Here is a 15,340-nt window from a genome sequence, read left to right on the forward strand (position 1 = left end):
TGAGCTTCTTCTCCGCCGCCGCCTTGTTCTTGCCCATAAAATGGGGGTCCGGTGACAATAAACTTCACACGCAACAAATGTCTTTATTAACTGTCGACTCAACCTCTACCGACCCTGATGCCGGATACTAAGGAGAGTGCCGTCGTAATAAAAGAACACCTGAGCGATCACTAACTCAACACTAGCCGCCGTGAAAGGTCGCAACTGAACCTTCGCCTGAGCTAGATAGAGTAACCTTACAACCTACGAGCTATGCCCCTGGAAGTAAGTCCTTGTTGTCAACCGTGAGTGCTACCAACTGTAGGGAGTTGATAACGCAGAGGAAATTGTAAAACTGATTGATTGGCGTTATCTACATCTACATGCATGACTACTCTGACTATACTATATCTAATGCTATACATACGTGCGCTCTGCAGAAGGAACTTCTGGTGTCCATGGCTGAGCACGCCGCACGCCAATCGAGCTTGGTCGTAAACCGACGTCAACAGTGACGTCTGTTCTGATTGGTCGATAACCCTACGACGCCACTGGAGTGACGTCGCTACATCAGCTTCTACAACAAGTCCGACTTGGCCTTCCTGGAGGGTCGCCATGACTCTGCAAAGTACAAGAACACACTCCGTGGCTACATGATTCCTTCGTTGCGCGAGATTGCCCGCGCGACAGATGGTGGCGATGCGATCTTTCAACAAGATAACGCCAGTATTCACACTTCCAAAGTGTCAATGGATTGGCTCGATGCCCTGTCATGGCGTACTATGCAGTGGCCTTCGAAGAGTCCTGATTTGAACCCAATCGAGAACGTTTGGGGCCTTCTTGCTAGAAAGGTGTATGCAAACGGGCGGCAGTTCGAAACAAAGGAGAGTTTGAAGGCGCAAATCGTTCGTTCATGGAACGAAATCGAGCAGAGCTATTAGCAAGGGTTGATCGAAGGTATGCCAACTCGCATGGCTCAAGTTGTTCTGCGTCGCGGTAACTGCATCGATAAATAATCCAACATTTGACAGTGCGTCTATAATTAGTGGTCAGCCCAAAATTTGAAAAACTGCGATTCTATGATTTCCATGGATCTGTTGAAGCATTCCGCTTGAGGGATACTCTCTTATGGTCCTCTGAGAGTAGGGGATCATGCAGCTGAATGTGACAATGAATTGTCGAACTCGAAAAATTCAGGTGCGTCTATAATTTCTGGTCGGACTGTACTGTACATATTTGCTGTCATGACTTGCGCGTCATACAGTGCGCGACATCACATTAACAGCCACCATACAATTGTATTCTAAAATTCAGCCAATGCAAGCTCTGTATTTCTAGTTTGAAGCATTCGATTCGTCAAAGAATCGAAACTAATCGAACCAATCAGATTATGGATAGCACACCATTGATTACAAAATCTCAGTATTAGTTGCTACTACGTAGTAGTATTTTACGCCCCAGAACTACAGTTCAACGGTGGATGTGTGCACTCTCATTAGATAGCTTTTGGTGATTTTTCATTGGCTAAATATCACATTCATTGTAGCGGACATGTGAATGAATATGTGGTTAAGAGTACAACTATTTTGTTTGATTTGTGCTCACTATACCTTAGTATTGATCCTTTATGTCACTGACAAAAAGAATAAAAGTTGAAATACTATTATGTGGCTTTTCGTATGAATTAATTATCTGAACTTCAAATATACAAAGTACTTGACAGTTAACTGTAAATATACAAAGTACAGTTAATATCGATATCGAAATTTCCATGGCACCCCAACGACCTTGCTTTTTTTGCTGCGTCCCTGCGCGCAAGAACAAGCGGACCATGGAGGCTACGTTCATCAAGAGTCATTTTGACTCCCAGCACAAGGACCTTTCTTGGGGGCCGCTTACACGCCGCCACTTCACGAAGAAGTCTTCGGGTCCCGACGAGCCGCACCAATTCCCAACAGCAAATGCGGCAGCCGAATCAGCATGTCCGAAATAGTGAAGAGGACCTCCACGAAGGCGCCCTAGATCCTTTCCCGGCTTACGACGGTCGCACCGTCGAAAGCTGCAACGAAATCCTCGCTTATTTGCATTCCAAGCCCAAGAAGCAATGTGAAGACGGCCTGGCGCGCATGCTTATGTCCATTTGTGATGCCCTGTCATTGGCACTTGGATTAAACGCCGATGACGTTCGCGCTTTCAGTGTGCCTGATGACGACGAGGTAGTGGCGCCTGCTCGAGGTCAACGTCATTGAGCATAGGCCTTTGATTGAAATAGCATGGATAGTTTCCTGAACACATTGTATCAATATTTAATATGTTTACAAAAATATGGATACAGATATACACATGTATCGATATTCGATTATCGTACAATTGAGTCATGAATACACAGTAGTTGTACACGTGTAACTGTATGTACGATTAATTACACTAGAAGACTTGAAGATAGCTTTACACTGTAGCTGGAGTAGCTACAACAAAATACTTGGAGAAAAATCGAAATCGCCTAGATTTTTACGCGAAGTGTAATTCTAACTACGTACGAAGTAGTACTTAGTACGAACGGTAATCATTCATTGCGTGTATTTGAATAAATGTAACATTAACAAGGGCTCAATCATGTACTAGTCGTAATATCTTGTTAATGGGTTGTCTTTTGTGTTTGTGACTTTCCCCTTTCCTCGACTTTCGCATTCCTTGCTGTTTTCCATATACAGCTGGACTGGTCGAAGCAGTCGCACGCACACATTGAACTGCCTTTCGTTTGATGTCATTTTGACCAAACGAGCTTGCATTGCAGCCATCTCTATTCCACGAGCAAGTGACGTGTCTTGAACTCGCTGTGCCATTGCGTCCAGATCCTGCAGCATGTCAACATCGAGGGCATAAACACACTCAGGACGTTTCTCGTTGGCCGTCGTGGGTAGGGAGGGTGGCTTGTTTCCCGAGTTCCAATGCGATCATGTATGTCATTACACGATGGTGGAAAGACATAAAACGGCGGGATGTACAGGCGAACCTTCCAGTATGGCGCAAATGCCTATACATACGTAGCGAAACATGAGCAAATGAACATACGTAGCAGAAGATAGACACATGTACATGATTTGCTGTACATCAGTACAAGTATTATACATCAGTACTGGAGAACAGGTAAATGCATGCTAATATATGTTGTCAAGTATGCTGTACCTCGTGTCGACTAGAAGGGGGTTTGCTCAACAGATTGTAGAGCGCAAGCAAGTTCTTACATGTCATGAATTCGTTATGTGAGTTGTCAGCGCACCAGCAGGTCCATGTCGCGAGGTTCGTTTCGTACTCGGGTTTCAGTTGGACTGTATTGCCTGAGTGGTTAAAGTTGATTTCCCACGAAGGACTTGGACAGTATCCTGAGTATAGAAACAAACGTATATGTATTAACGTGAAGATATTTTTACCGTATGCACAAACCACGTGATGTCGTTGCCCTTCCAAACTTTGCAACAAAATGATCTTGCACGTCGGTAGCTAGCTTGTAGCAGAAGAGGTCAAGGTGCGCGTTCCCATGTGCCTACACGTGTATTATAAGAAAACGACGGCGTTAAGCTAGTATTATCCAATAAAAGTCCTTCAGTGCATGAAAATGTGCTTCGGCGATCATGGATGTTCGGAAGCAGGACAATGACGCAGCTTTGGATGACTGCGCCCCACAATTTCCACCCACCCGGTGCGTACTAATTATTGTGTAAGTACACGAATAGGTGGCGAGCTGTGGTTCACGCTGTACTCGGATGCTTCTCTCACTGCGCAACAGTAGATGTGCGCCGCGCGCTCCTCAAGGAACATATTTCGTTTCTATCGTATCGAACATATGTATCCATCAGCATGTTCGGGTACATCAGTTTACAGTTTACAGTCTCCGGGTTTCGGGGTTTCTACATCTGTTTAAGTACAATTACACAATTCAAGTACAAATGTACCTGTGGCCACGTAAGGGGATGTCACTTGAAGTGTTTCTTCATCATGTTTCGAATGTTCGCTGAATGCTCCTCGCGACCTCGAAAGGTGTCGGTACCTCTGATCGATTCGGAAACGTGTCATGGTAGCAATCCAAGTTGGTGATTGTGCTGTCGCAGGTGAATTGGACCAGTTCGGAAAGGTCGATTGCTCTGAAAACCGCTTAACAATCGCACGGTCCAGATGCCACAAGCACAACTGGATGTTCGCGTTAGGCCAGGTCGCTTGGATCGCATCAATCTCTGCCACGTCCTTGTCAATGTGAACCCACGATGGCTTCAGTTTAGTCGCAGCCGACACCTTCGACAACCATTGCTGTATGTACATCGGTTTCATAACACGTACCAACGACGCCTCAAGGAGTGCAGCCACTGCAAGTTCATGAAGCGACAGCACAGCCCCAACCTCAGCAAGGCGTACAAGGTGGCTAGTCTGGAATACGCGAAACTCAACATCGCGAATCCTCCCAATTGGAACGAAATTATTTGGTCCGACGAATAAAAGTTCAATCTCGATGGACCAGATGGACTTGAATCCTATTGGCACGATTTGCGAAAGGAACCTGACGCGTTCATGACGCGAGCGATAGGCGGTGGCGGTGTCATGATTTGGGGTGCCTTTTCCGGTGCTGGGAAGTCGCGACTGGCTGTTCTGGATGGTCGCCAAGTCTCGGACGCATATATCGACACGCTTGGAAAGTATTTGTTTCCATTTGGGCATGAGCACTACGGCGACAGCTTTGTATTTATGCAAGACGGGGCGACTATTCATCGCTCCAAAACGCGGCGCCATTTTGTGGATGATGAAAATATCGTTTTGTTTGATCACCTTGTACTCTCCCCAGACCTCAACCCTATTGACACCTTGTGGGGCATTAAACTGTACTTACATGTCATGTCTACGCAAAAACAGAGCTCATTTTGGCTATTCAAGAAGCGTGGTTGCATTATACCGTGTATTGCTATTGGTGTACATGTACTTTATCATCGAAACACTTGTACAGAAGCTTTATTTGACTTTGATTCGCACTGATTTAGATTACGATGTACATCAAGAGCTTCTCAAAAACACACACACCGTCCCACATCTCGTCCCTTGTGCGCAAGGGAGCTCTACAATCACAAGAACAACTTCCATCGTATCATCAAGTTGCCCATAAAGGTTTACATAATGAATTCCGTTGAAATATATAGTGTCTTTATCGCTGGCATAGAGCTTACACGACACCTTCAAGAGTGAAAAAGATCCGTATTCCTCCGCGCTGACGTTTTGCGCCAACTTCGAGAACGTCTCGAGTGTCGAGATTCGTTTACACACTGCGGCAGTGCTAAACCCTGTAAAATGCTTTTAAATCGTCCTGGACTGTGTTTTGGAAGCGTTTAAGTACAAGTTCGGGGTAGACGATCTCCACTTCATCAAGGAAATCTGCATTGACAGCACCCAACTCAAGCAAGATGGAGTTGTTCGCGATGTTGATCAACTTTTGTGTGCAAGGCTACCCGCTATCCTATATGTTTATTCAACAGAGCGGTGTGTGTGTTAGTCTTCTCCTCTTCTGATACCCTTGTACAGTGTAATACTGTAGTACCTCGTATCAGTACTTTGACACCGAAATATATGTTTAGGTACAAGTATCAAGTTTGAGGTACCACTGCAGCTTGCTGGCTGAAGATCCAGTGACAGAAGCTTGGCACAGCAGGAGACGACATTCGCTACCCATAATTTTCTTCCTTCCTGGCGCCTTGAACTTGCTTCCTTATTCTCGGGGCCCTTGAGGAATGTTCGAACAACGTCTTTTGACCTTCCAATCTCGCGTGTGATATTTGGGTTAGACAAACCAAGCCGCTCAAAGGCCAAGGCTGAGCCTCGCTCTCAGGCGTTAGTCTTGCTTCTTTTCCCATTCTATAGGTTGAGTTTTATATAGGATTCGAGTCGATGCATGCTACCTGAGATACTAGAACGATTTGTGAGTTGTTCAGGTAAAAACAGTTCAATTGTGATGGATTATCTTCAGTGGCATTATTGTGCTGTGTTGCATCATTTATACCGTGTTCGGAGCAAAAAATAATTCTGACCCCAGAATCCGGATTATGATAATCTAGGTTTTTGAATACGGCTTATGTCAAGTTGCACCGGGCACGATTGGAAGTCTGCATTTTAGAATCCACCGAATCCAGAAAAGTCACAAGAATATCGTGGATGCGAGTTGCAGCGACTTCGTAGGGGATTTTGACGAACACATTGAGTTATGCAAGAATGAGATACAAGTAGCTTGTTATCGACTTGTACAAGGATGAGATGCAAGTAACTGCGGGTATCTAAGTTAACGTAGCTCTTGTCAGTTGCATACACATCAGGTTTTGCCCCAGCGAGTGCGGAGCCCATTCTGCGCTGCGGGAATATAATTCATCTCCCACGAAGATGAATACGGTCTTAACTGGTTAAATGGATGGCGAAGAAGCACCATGAGATGACCACTAGGTCACATGTGGTCACGGATGCGACGTTCCTTTCATCACTGTCAGTACTCGGAGATTAGAATTAAACACCCCGAAAATACCAAACTCCGAATACATCAATAGACCATTTGACCAATGACCGAGAACTTCAAGAACTATATTCCACTTTCCACGACCCACTATATCAAAATCCGAATACATTCGTCACAGAGCGGAGATTGACTGATTTTGGAAGTCAACGAGTAAACAACGAAGGTAAACGCCGATTTCGATGGTACAGTATAGTGTATTTTTGGAAGTTAACGTGTCAAACACCAGCAACAATATTATTGCATATTACAGCTGTACACTCTAATCAAAAATCCCACTGCCATCGGGATTGTCGTTACCGTAATGACCAAAGTCCTCGGGAGGTGGCAGAAGGGACAAACGCTGTTTACGCCTATCTTGAGACTTCGTGGTTGGAATAGTACGATTGCCCTTGGCCCGCTCCCCAATTACAAGAAGACGATTTACATACCTATTATGGTCATGTTCATCGTCCTCTCGCAATGGTAAAAATTTAATATGAACGTTAGTCAATGCTACACAGGCCTGAAAGAACATATTATAAATCTCCCGCTTCCATGCATACTTGTCGCTGGCAATAGACCACAACCTCTTGAGACGGCAATGGCATTCTACTTCACCAGACGCTTGTTCACTGCCCAATCACATTGTGCTTTTGAATTGTAGATCTCGAAATAGTAGAATGGAAAAGTACTGGACAAAAATTCAGTCATTGGTTTAGTGGCCTAATACAATATATTTCTGACAACAGAATACTACTAGTACTATACTAGTACTACGTACTACTCTGGCCAACAAGAATTGTCACATTTGGTAGAATATAGTTCAATTTGATGTTTATCAACATTTGTCGTAGTATTTCTGTAGTGGCCTTATTGTTTTGTCGCAGCTATATAATACAGAAATGCCAATGTTCAGTCTCTCGAATTCGTTTATAACGTAGGGCACCAGTCATCGGCAAAGACATCAGTCATCGGCACTGTTCTAAGCCAATAGAAATACCCGAATACCTCTTATTGGTCAAAATGTAGTTCTTCAAGAATTAGTACCCCTTATAAATTAGAGGTTGGACCAGTCAATTTTGTGTTGATCATACAGAAATCGTTACTGTAGCAGTTAATACCCATTCTAAACACATATTCCTTTGATAGCTAATATGATGACAGCATCCCGCGAACTAGAGCGTGGAGGATTCAATACATTACACAAGTCTAAAACGTGTGCCGATGACTGGTGCCCTACAAAAAACGCTACTTTTGAAAATCCTTACTGCACGTGTTTACTATTGAAATTGATATCCTTTGAACCTCAATTCATGAGCTGAATCTTGCGGTTATTTTGATATTTGTATCACCTCAATATGTGTTGTAGTCAACGAGAAATCGACGAACAAAGTAAGCATAAAGCGATGCTGATGACTGGTGCTCCACGTTACTGCAATTTGTCGCAATACCAGCGCAATTAATTCTAAATTCACATACATTGTCACAGTACAAAGCATTTCTATGCAGGAGAACATACATCAATCTAAAATGGGGAGGCTTTAATGTGATGTCGCGCATTGTACTTATTCGCTCTCTGTATGCAATGAATTATTCATTCCCCCGCCCACATGAATAATTTACTTGAATTATTCAAGTATTATCAAGCGGGATTAAGGTGCGTACTCAACGGAGAGCATCATTTCTTGAACGTCTTCAATCGTCCAAGGTTGATATTGGCATGCAAAAATACTTGCTCCTCGAAATTCTTCAGAGTCATGCTGCAGCACCGGTCTCCGATGGCCAACTCGGGCAGCGAAAAAAAGCGCTTACATATATTGGACGCAAGAACCGGCAATCTATGAGCTGCTCGCTATATTCACGCGTGCCATCTTGCTTTTCTTGAACGCCCGCTCGGCCGATACATCACAGGAACCGAAACGTACGTCGCGATGAATTCGGTTTCTTCAACGTTCTGCAGCTTGACCACGCTTTCACGATCTTCATTTGTCATCGTTGTCTCGTTGCCAGTGGTGACCATAAAATATTTTCTCATGAATATATTCATTTTTCGTAGAAAAAAGTGCATTCTTTCTATTGTGACGGTGGAGAAAATGAATAACTTATTTCTATAACAATCAGAAATAGGTTATTCGAACTTAATGTGATAAAAAAGTATTGGTTGTGACAGAAATAATTTGTGGTTACTACGACACTTGAGTTCAAAACCACTTATAGATATGGATGGTTATCAGTCACGAACAAAAAAGTGAAAACGTATTATCCTCATATATCTTTTTGATGAACATTGCCAACAGCAACATACTACGCGGCCGCCAGCTCGCCGAGCCTTTCTTTACTCGGAATGCTCTTGCCGGTACGAACTGGACATGTCGGCGTGGTGCACGATGTTCGCAGAAAGGGAGTGGGCACACCAACCTCGTTTCGCATATCTCGCATATCACCGCCGACCACCCCGGGTATGTTGCGTTTGATGTCACCAACCCCCCAACGCCTCCGCTCTCTCTGAGATCATGGTCCTACGACACGTGCGTACAGCGCTTGGTTGGCCGAATTGGATTGCGTTGTGTTTGCTACCGTTTTTGTTTGTGTCAAATCCAACCGTCCGCCGCTTCGCCAACTTGGACTCACAGTCAATATCTCGTACTTCGTTCATGAAGTACATACATGCACGGACTTAGTGCTCACGTCGAGAAAAAGGTGGCTCTTCTTCTACCTGAGAAGTTCGCCCTTGTGTTCGATGGTTGGTCGTGTGGCTCAACCCATTTTCTTGCTCTGTTTGCGTCCTACCCGTCCAGCGATGTAATTGGCTACTCTCGAGTACTACTGTCTTTTGCACCAATAAACGAGGAGGAATCTCTAAGTGCGGCTGCCCACGTGGAGTTTACTGAGTTTGTCCTGGATTTGTATGGGAAGTCCTGGAGCAATGCCATCGCACTTATCGGAGATAAACCCCGGCAAGTCGTGCCTTTTATTGGATGCGCCAGCCACCGGCTCAACCTCTTTGTGTCCGACATGCTCACCAACCACGCGACTGTTATTGACAAAGTCAACGCTCTTATGACCACGCTTCGTTTTACCCTGCCGGGCGCTCGTCTGCGTCGTGCGATTACATTAAGTGCAACACGCTGGAGTTTGACGTTCAACATGTTGAAACGGTATATTGAGCTTAAGCCATTTCTATTGGCTATTGCTGACGACACAATCGACGTGCTACGACTCAATGTGGAGGAAGATCGCGAAGTGACGGCCCTGCTACTAACTCTGCAAGACCTCGACTCGATCATGCTAGCTTACAAGTCGAATAATGCTCCCTTTTGGACGTGCACCAAATCCTCGATACGGGTATCAAATACAATCTGGATACGGCGGGTCATTTGGGTCCGGGCGCGCGGGTGGTCAAGAAACGAAGTTTTGAGAACGGCGTTGTCAAGATCCTATACTTGAATAATCCAAGTTACTACGCAGTAAGCGTGAAGCTCACATGATTTTGGCCATGCGGTCATATGTAGATGCATGTTGGATTACTCTACCTCGACCTATCCGTATTCATGGACTAGTGCCACCGCTGAGGGATGCCTCGACGCAGACAAACTATTATACCTCGGTCATTCCATGTCCAAAACCACTCATTCTTGGACTGGTGTCACCGCTGAGCGATGCTCTCATCGGTGGTATCAGTCGCACATACACAGAGACAGACTACGTCCGTGCCGAATACCTCCAAACACACACTACTATGTGCATTAACAATGGTGAGCACTTTATATTCTGTAAGGCTATATATGCACTTCATGCCGTGGATCGGTTGGCTTCTTCGCCGCAGGAGTGATGGATGCAGGTGCAGCAGCGGCTTTGTGCTTGGACACTCTTTTCTTTGGCGCGGTAGGACCTTGGGTCACATTGAATTCCGTTGTCGTTGCTTTGGCTACTTCAGACACTAATGTGGATGTCGCTACCAATGAAGGGCGCACCGCGTTCGATGATCCTTGAACCTTCGCCTTGAGCACTTCACCACGTTCTGCTTGCGTCTGTAAAAGTGGTTCTAAGTCGGGAAGAGGTAATCCCAATGCAAAATACATCGGAGCAATCACTGGTACATAAAATGCATATTCCAAGTTGGTAGTTTCGCTACTACCAGCTCGATTTCGGCCTATTCAGACGTTAGAGTATCAAAACAAATGAGTCGCCACCTTGTTCATCGCCGCATTGGTTGTGTCACGACTTCGCGTGCGAAAGAAGTCTGTCCGTACGACAAAAAAACCACATCCTCACCGTTGACATGCGACTACAAGAGTTTCGGGTCGACACGCTTTTGGCTCGGATTGAAGGCAGGCCATTTACAATCGTAGGATCAAGTGTTTCAGAAACTTCAAGATACTAGAATCAGATGAGCCTAAAAGCAAGTGAACACTTCAAACTACCGTGGGTACAACCTTGTCGTACCTTTCCCGACGGCAGAATTTGTGACAGGCGATCACACCAAACAAGTTGTATTGACAAAGCGAGGTGCTGCCCAAGCAGTGCACGATGCTTTCGTTGGTGGTGTCGATATCGATGGCAATGTATCGTTAGAAATTTGACATATAGTTCTACATCATTGCAAGTCGGTTCACGAGTCTCATTATAGCAGCAAATTCGTCAGCGAGGTGGGCAAAAAAGAGATGTTCGGAACGAACGTAGGCAAGTCGGTCTGTCGCTATCTATGTGGGAATGGTACCACCGCTGAGGACATCCTTCAGCGGTGACACCAGTCCAAGAATGAGTGGTTTTAGCCAAGGAATGGTCGAGCTATAGTAGTTTGTGTTTGCAGTGATCGCGACGTGCGTGGAGAAGACATACTGTGGAGATGGCGAACTGAACATTTCCTACCGAACGGCTCAGATTATTTGTGATCAATATATCCACGTGTGAATGCTCCACCACACGCAAATACTTATCTACGTGTATGCACACCATTACCACATGTATGCACACCATTTTTGTAACTGCACGTGTAAATATACCAAAAACCACGTGCAAATATGCTTTTCCCCACAACATCCATGTCCATAACTCAGGTTGTAGAGTGATTCTGTGGCAGCAAAATGGCTCGATCAACTGACCTGATCAAGTTATGTAATGTAATATATATGTGAAGTGTATGTATGCCCCGGAAGTGCTCGAAATGGATGGGTCCAGGGGACCACAACAATTATGTCCGTAACTCAGGCTGCAGAGTGAATCTGTGGCGTATTATGGCTCGTTCAACTGGCCAGGGGCAGTGCTGTAGTGTAGTATGTGAGCGGAGGATATGTCTGCCAGAAGTAAGTGAGCTACATATCTTGACCTGGACGCATTCATGGCCATCGCCAAACACAATATTGTGAGTAACGACATCATCCTCCATGTCGACAGAATGACCAAGTGTGAAACGACCAGGTAGTATGTTATCATTTGCTACTTCGGAAGTATAATATTGCAATACTATGAAGTTCATTTGGGAACGTTGGTTGTACCACAGAAAAAAACATGTAACTTAACGTAACCTATTCAGTAACTGTTGGGTAGTTTTTTACAATTTGCTACTCCAAAAGTATACTAATCGTCGATGTTAAGAAAACTCAACATGTCCAATATCATCGTTGCATCCATGACCGCGTTTCGCCACGTTCATACGCTACCAAGTGCCGAGTTTCCCTCGTTCCGACTTACACTAACGTTACCTGGCTTTGGTGTATCACATTCTAACAGCGAAACATGCACATTAATGCCAATCATTATTGTATGTTTTACTCAAAATTTCCACGGGCTGATCTTAATTCGCCCCGAACGGAATGTCCGCGAAATGAACTAACAGTTGTCAAAGACAAAAAGTGGAATTTTCCTCACAAAAAATCGATAATAGTCACCCTATTATGACGCAGTTTCGTGAGCTGAGTCACTGGACGAACTAATCTTGCAGCACTAATACCTGAGCGCGTAGGCCTCGTATACGAGTCTCTCCGCATCCCCAGCACACACGTACACCGAATGTACACATAGGCATCTCAAGTACACCAACTGGACGCCCGCGCTACCGCAGCGTGCGACTACACCTCGTCGTACTGCCCAGGCAGTTGTGAAAAACTGAGTTTGATGTCCATTTTCTGCCCAAATAATCGAAATTCTATCCAATCATCAGTATCATCGCGGCTATTTGTTGGCGATTTTCACAATGGCTTACAATATCTTCTCATGTCACCAGAGTTCAACTTGATCTATATTAAGGTCGCCACAGTGTTGGCATGGCTTGAATGTGTTAACATGTAGGACCTATTTTATTATACTTATATTTTTTATTTGGGTATATAAACTACAAGTATGTGTGAAAATTACAGTTGTATAATAAGTACAAAAAATAAGTTAAAAAGTAAGACACTGTGAAATGCTGTAAATAATATGTAACAGGATATGGAACAGAGTAGTATACATTAGCCAATCACATTGAAATGTGAGTCATTGCTCATAGCCAGTGACATGTGTCCAGAAATTCTCATAGAGCGCTCGCTGCCTGCCGAAGTGGATCTCGCTGTGTAACATACTCTATATTCAATTCAGCAAATCTCATGTGTCCTTCAGCAAAAACTATGTGTGATTCAGCAATTCTTATGTGACAATATTTTATCCTCATCCAACGAGGCCTGCGCGAATGCTTGGCTGCATTGACGTGGCCAAGTTGTTGAATGAACACCAACCAGACGAGTGCACGTCAAAAGAAAACATTCACACCGGAGCGAAAGGTGCACTAAGGGAGCTATGCCACGTGACCATGTGGAAGTCGTCAAGTCGCTTCGAACGACCCGACGGCTACCGATTTTAGTCACGGCTGTATAGAGAACGCTGTGAAAATAAATGCGATTTCAAGGTGGATTTGTGGTCATGCTACATGGAACGACGTTGAATAAAACCGCGCCAAATTAACTCACCGGATAACCAATCAAAATCCAGCGTTTCTAAGAATACGATTTCATTGACTGAAAACATTTGGCGGCAATTTCAAATAAATTGATGGCCATCAACCTCCACAAACCAATTGCCTTCCCAAATGGCTTCGGATGGTGTGCATATGCAGCCGAAAGGTGTTGTTCACCGTACGAGACCTATGATCGCACAGAAGTTGCACGCCGTGGCCATAGCCATTGATACGATTGTGAGCCATGCAGCCAATGTCCTCGGATACGGCGAACGCACCGTGCGACGTTAGGTTCAGCAGCAGACCATGCTCCAGCAGTCCCGCTCCAAGGCGCGCAAGCGCAACACTGGGAACAGCGGTGCGAAGGCAGTCATCCCCGATCCCCATCTGCGTGAATTGTGGGTTTTGACACCGATCACTGCGACAACCGCAGAGAGAAAGCGGATTGCTATGATCGATCGTGCAATCCGGGCATGGGACATGATTTCAGAAGACGAAGTGCGTGCAAGCTTTGTCAAGGCCTTACCAGAGGAGATTCAGATTTAACAATGTATGCCGTACAATCTGAATGGTTGTCAAGATTTTTTTGTTTTTTACTTGAAATTTGTATGTAATTTTTTGTACCTCTGCGGGGATTGAGCTCGGGGTCAATTGCAATGACTGGTACCCTTATTTTGACGAAAATGATATACGGACACACCGAAATCTTGTCAGTGAGCATTGCGCGGCTGCCTGTCATCTGTTCTAAAGGGGGAAATTGGGGGGGAGTATAGAGACTCTATGGCTGGAGACCATTGACCCAATCCGTATATTTTTATTGATTTATACTAATGTAAGTATGATTGATCGGTATGAATATCAGTTGGCATGCAAGTGTGTAACGTAAACGCAGTGACGTGATGGAAGTTCGCGATTTTCCTCTATGACTCAGTCCCTTTGTAAATACAACTTAATTCTCGTCGATTCAGGAGTCCGTTACCTTATTCAACTGTACAATATAATATTTCATTTTAATGTTTCTGTGTCAAAACGTTTTTGATGATAGGTGCACCGTAACGCCATTGGTCAATTCGAACTGTGCGACTTGCTTGCGACTTGGGGGCGATGGCTGTTTGTGTAAGAGCGACTTGCGAACAAGATGGTAAATCGGAAAGTGATTATGGAGTGCTTAGCTAATGAACTACTTCAACGCATACATCCTGTTGCTCTCTTCTTCCTACGCACTTGAAGGTAACCTAGCACCAATGCCCTTGATGGTCGCTACATCTTCGTCTTTAGTGCAATGATGTAAGTGTGCAATGCTCTCTGTGATGAACAACGTCATCCAGGGTTCAACTTGCGGTATTCAGATGATTCAGTTTCCATCAACATACTGCGTAGCGATCCACGGCGCCAGGCACGCATCCACGTGTCGGAGGCCCCGGACCACCGCCGCCAACTTGGTAGCGTCTGCGAGCTTGATTTGCGACACGTACAGTGGCGGCATGGATACCCCCACGGCAGTGGCCAACACGGAGCTGTAGTTGGCATCGTCGACGAAGATGTGGTCGTCGAGTGCAATTGAATTGGCCTCGGGACGCAGCACCGAACCGAACTTCAACGTCAGAAGCGCGGGAGACCCCGTTTTTATCACACACTAAATAACGAAATACACACAAACTTTCACGAAAACCACATAGAAAACACATGGGCTTCCAGCACCAGTATTCGTTGGGGATGATCCCAAGGGAGTAATATCATGTGTTTGTTTACGATACTGGCGTGTCATCAGGTACCCGTATGGTCAGTCACACACATGGTTAATTGAGTTTTGGGGCTCTGAGTAACTGTACAGTACCGGTAAGTTCAAAGATATAGTACTACTATGGACTGATAGTACTACTAGAATTAATGTGCACTGAATT

The 15,340-nt window shown here is 44.9% G+C and overlaps 4 protein-coding genes across 4 annotated transcripts; 3 read left to right on the forward strand and 1 right to left on the reverse strand.

Annotated features, from left to right (window-relative positions):
- Positions 1-1,750: 1,750 nt before the first annotated feature.
- On the forward strand, positions 1,751-2,228 carry H257_15432 (hypothetical protein; the record flags this gene model as incomplete). Its single annotated transcript, XM_009843545.1, has 2 exons — positions 1,751-1,899; positions 1,973-2,228. 2 exons carry the CDS (start codon positions 1,751-1,753, stop codon positions 2,226-2,228), a joined length of 405 nt encoding a protein of 134 aa, XP_009841847.1.
- A 1,386-nt stretch (positions 2,229-3,614) lies between these two features.
- On the forward strand, positions 3,615-4,473 carry H257_15433 (hypothetical protein; the record flags this gene model as incomplete). The annotated part of the gene is made up of 2 exons (XM_009843546.1): positions 3,615-3,682; positions 4,188-4,473. The coding sequence occupies 2 exons, from the start codon at positions 3,615-3,617 to the stop codon at positions 4,471-4,473; spliced, it is 354 nt and encodes a 117-aa protein (XP_009841848.1).
- Positions 4,474-13,625: 9,152 nt separating this feature from the next.
- H257_15434 (hypothetical protein) lies at positions 13,626-13,982 on the forward strand (the record flags this gene model as incomplete). Its single annotated transcript, XM_009843547.1, has 2 exons — positions 13,626-13,673; positions 13,728-13,982. The coding sequence occupies 2 exons, from the start codon at positions 13,626-13,628 to the stop codon at positions 13,980-13,982; spliced, it is 303 nt and encodes a 100-aa protein (XP_009841849.1).
- An 808-nt stretch (positions 13,983-14,790) lies between these two features.
- Positions 14,791-15,176, reverse strand: H257_15435 (hypothetical protein; the record flags this gene model as incomplete). Its single annotated transcript, XM_009843548.1, has 2 exons — positions 14,791-15,072; positions 15,123-15,176. 2 exons carry the CDS (start codon positions 15,174-15,176, stop codon positions 14,791-14,793), a joined length of 336 nt encoding a protein of 111 aa, XP_009841850.1.
- Between the last annotated feature and the right edge of the window lie 164 nt (positions 15,177-15,340).

This window comes from Aphanomyces astaci (assembly GCF_000520075.1).
Source record: "Aphanomyces astaci strain APO3 unplaced genomic scaffold supercont1.70, whole genome shotgun sequence".
NCBI classification, from domain to species: domain Eukaryota; phylum Oomycota; class Saprolegniomycetes; order Saprolegniales; family Verrucalvaceae; genus Aphanomyces; species Aphanomyces astaci.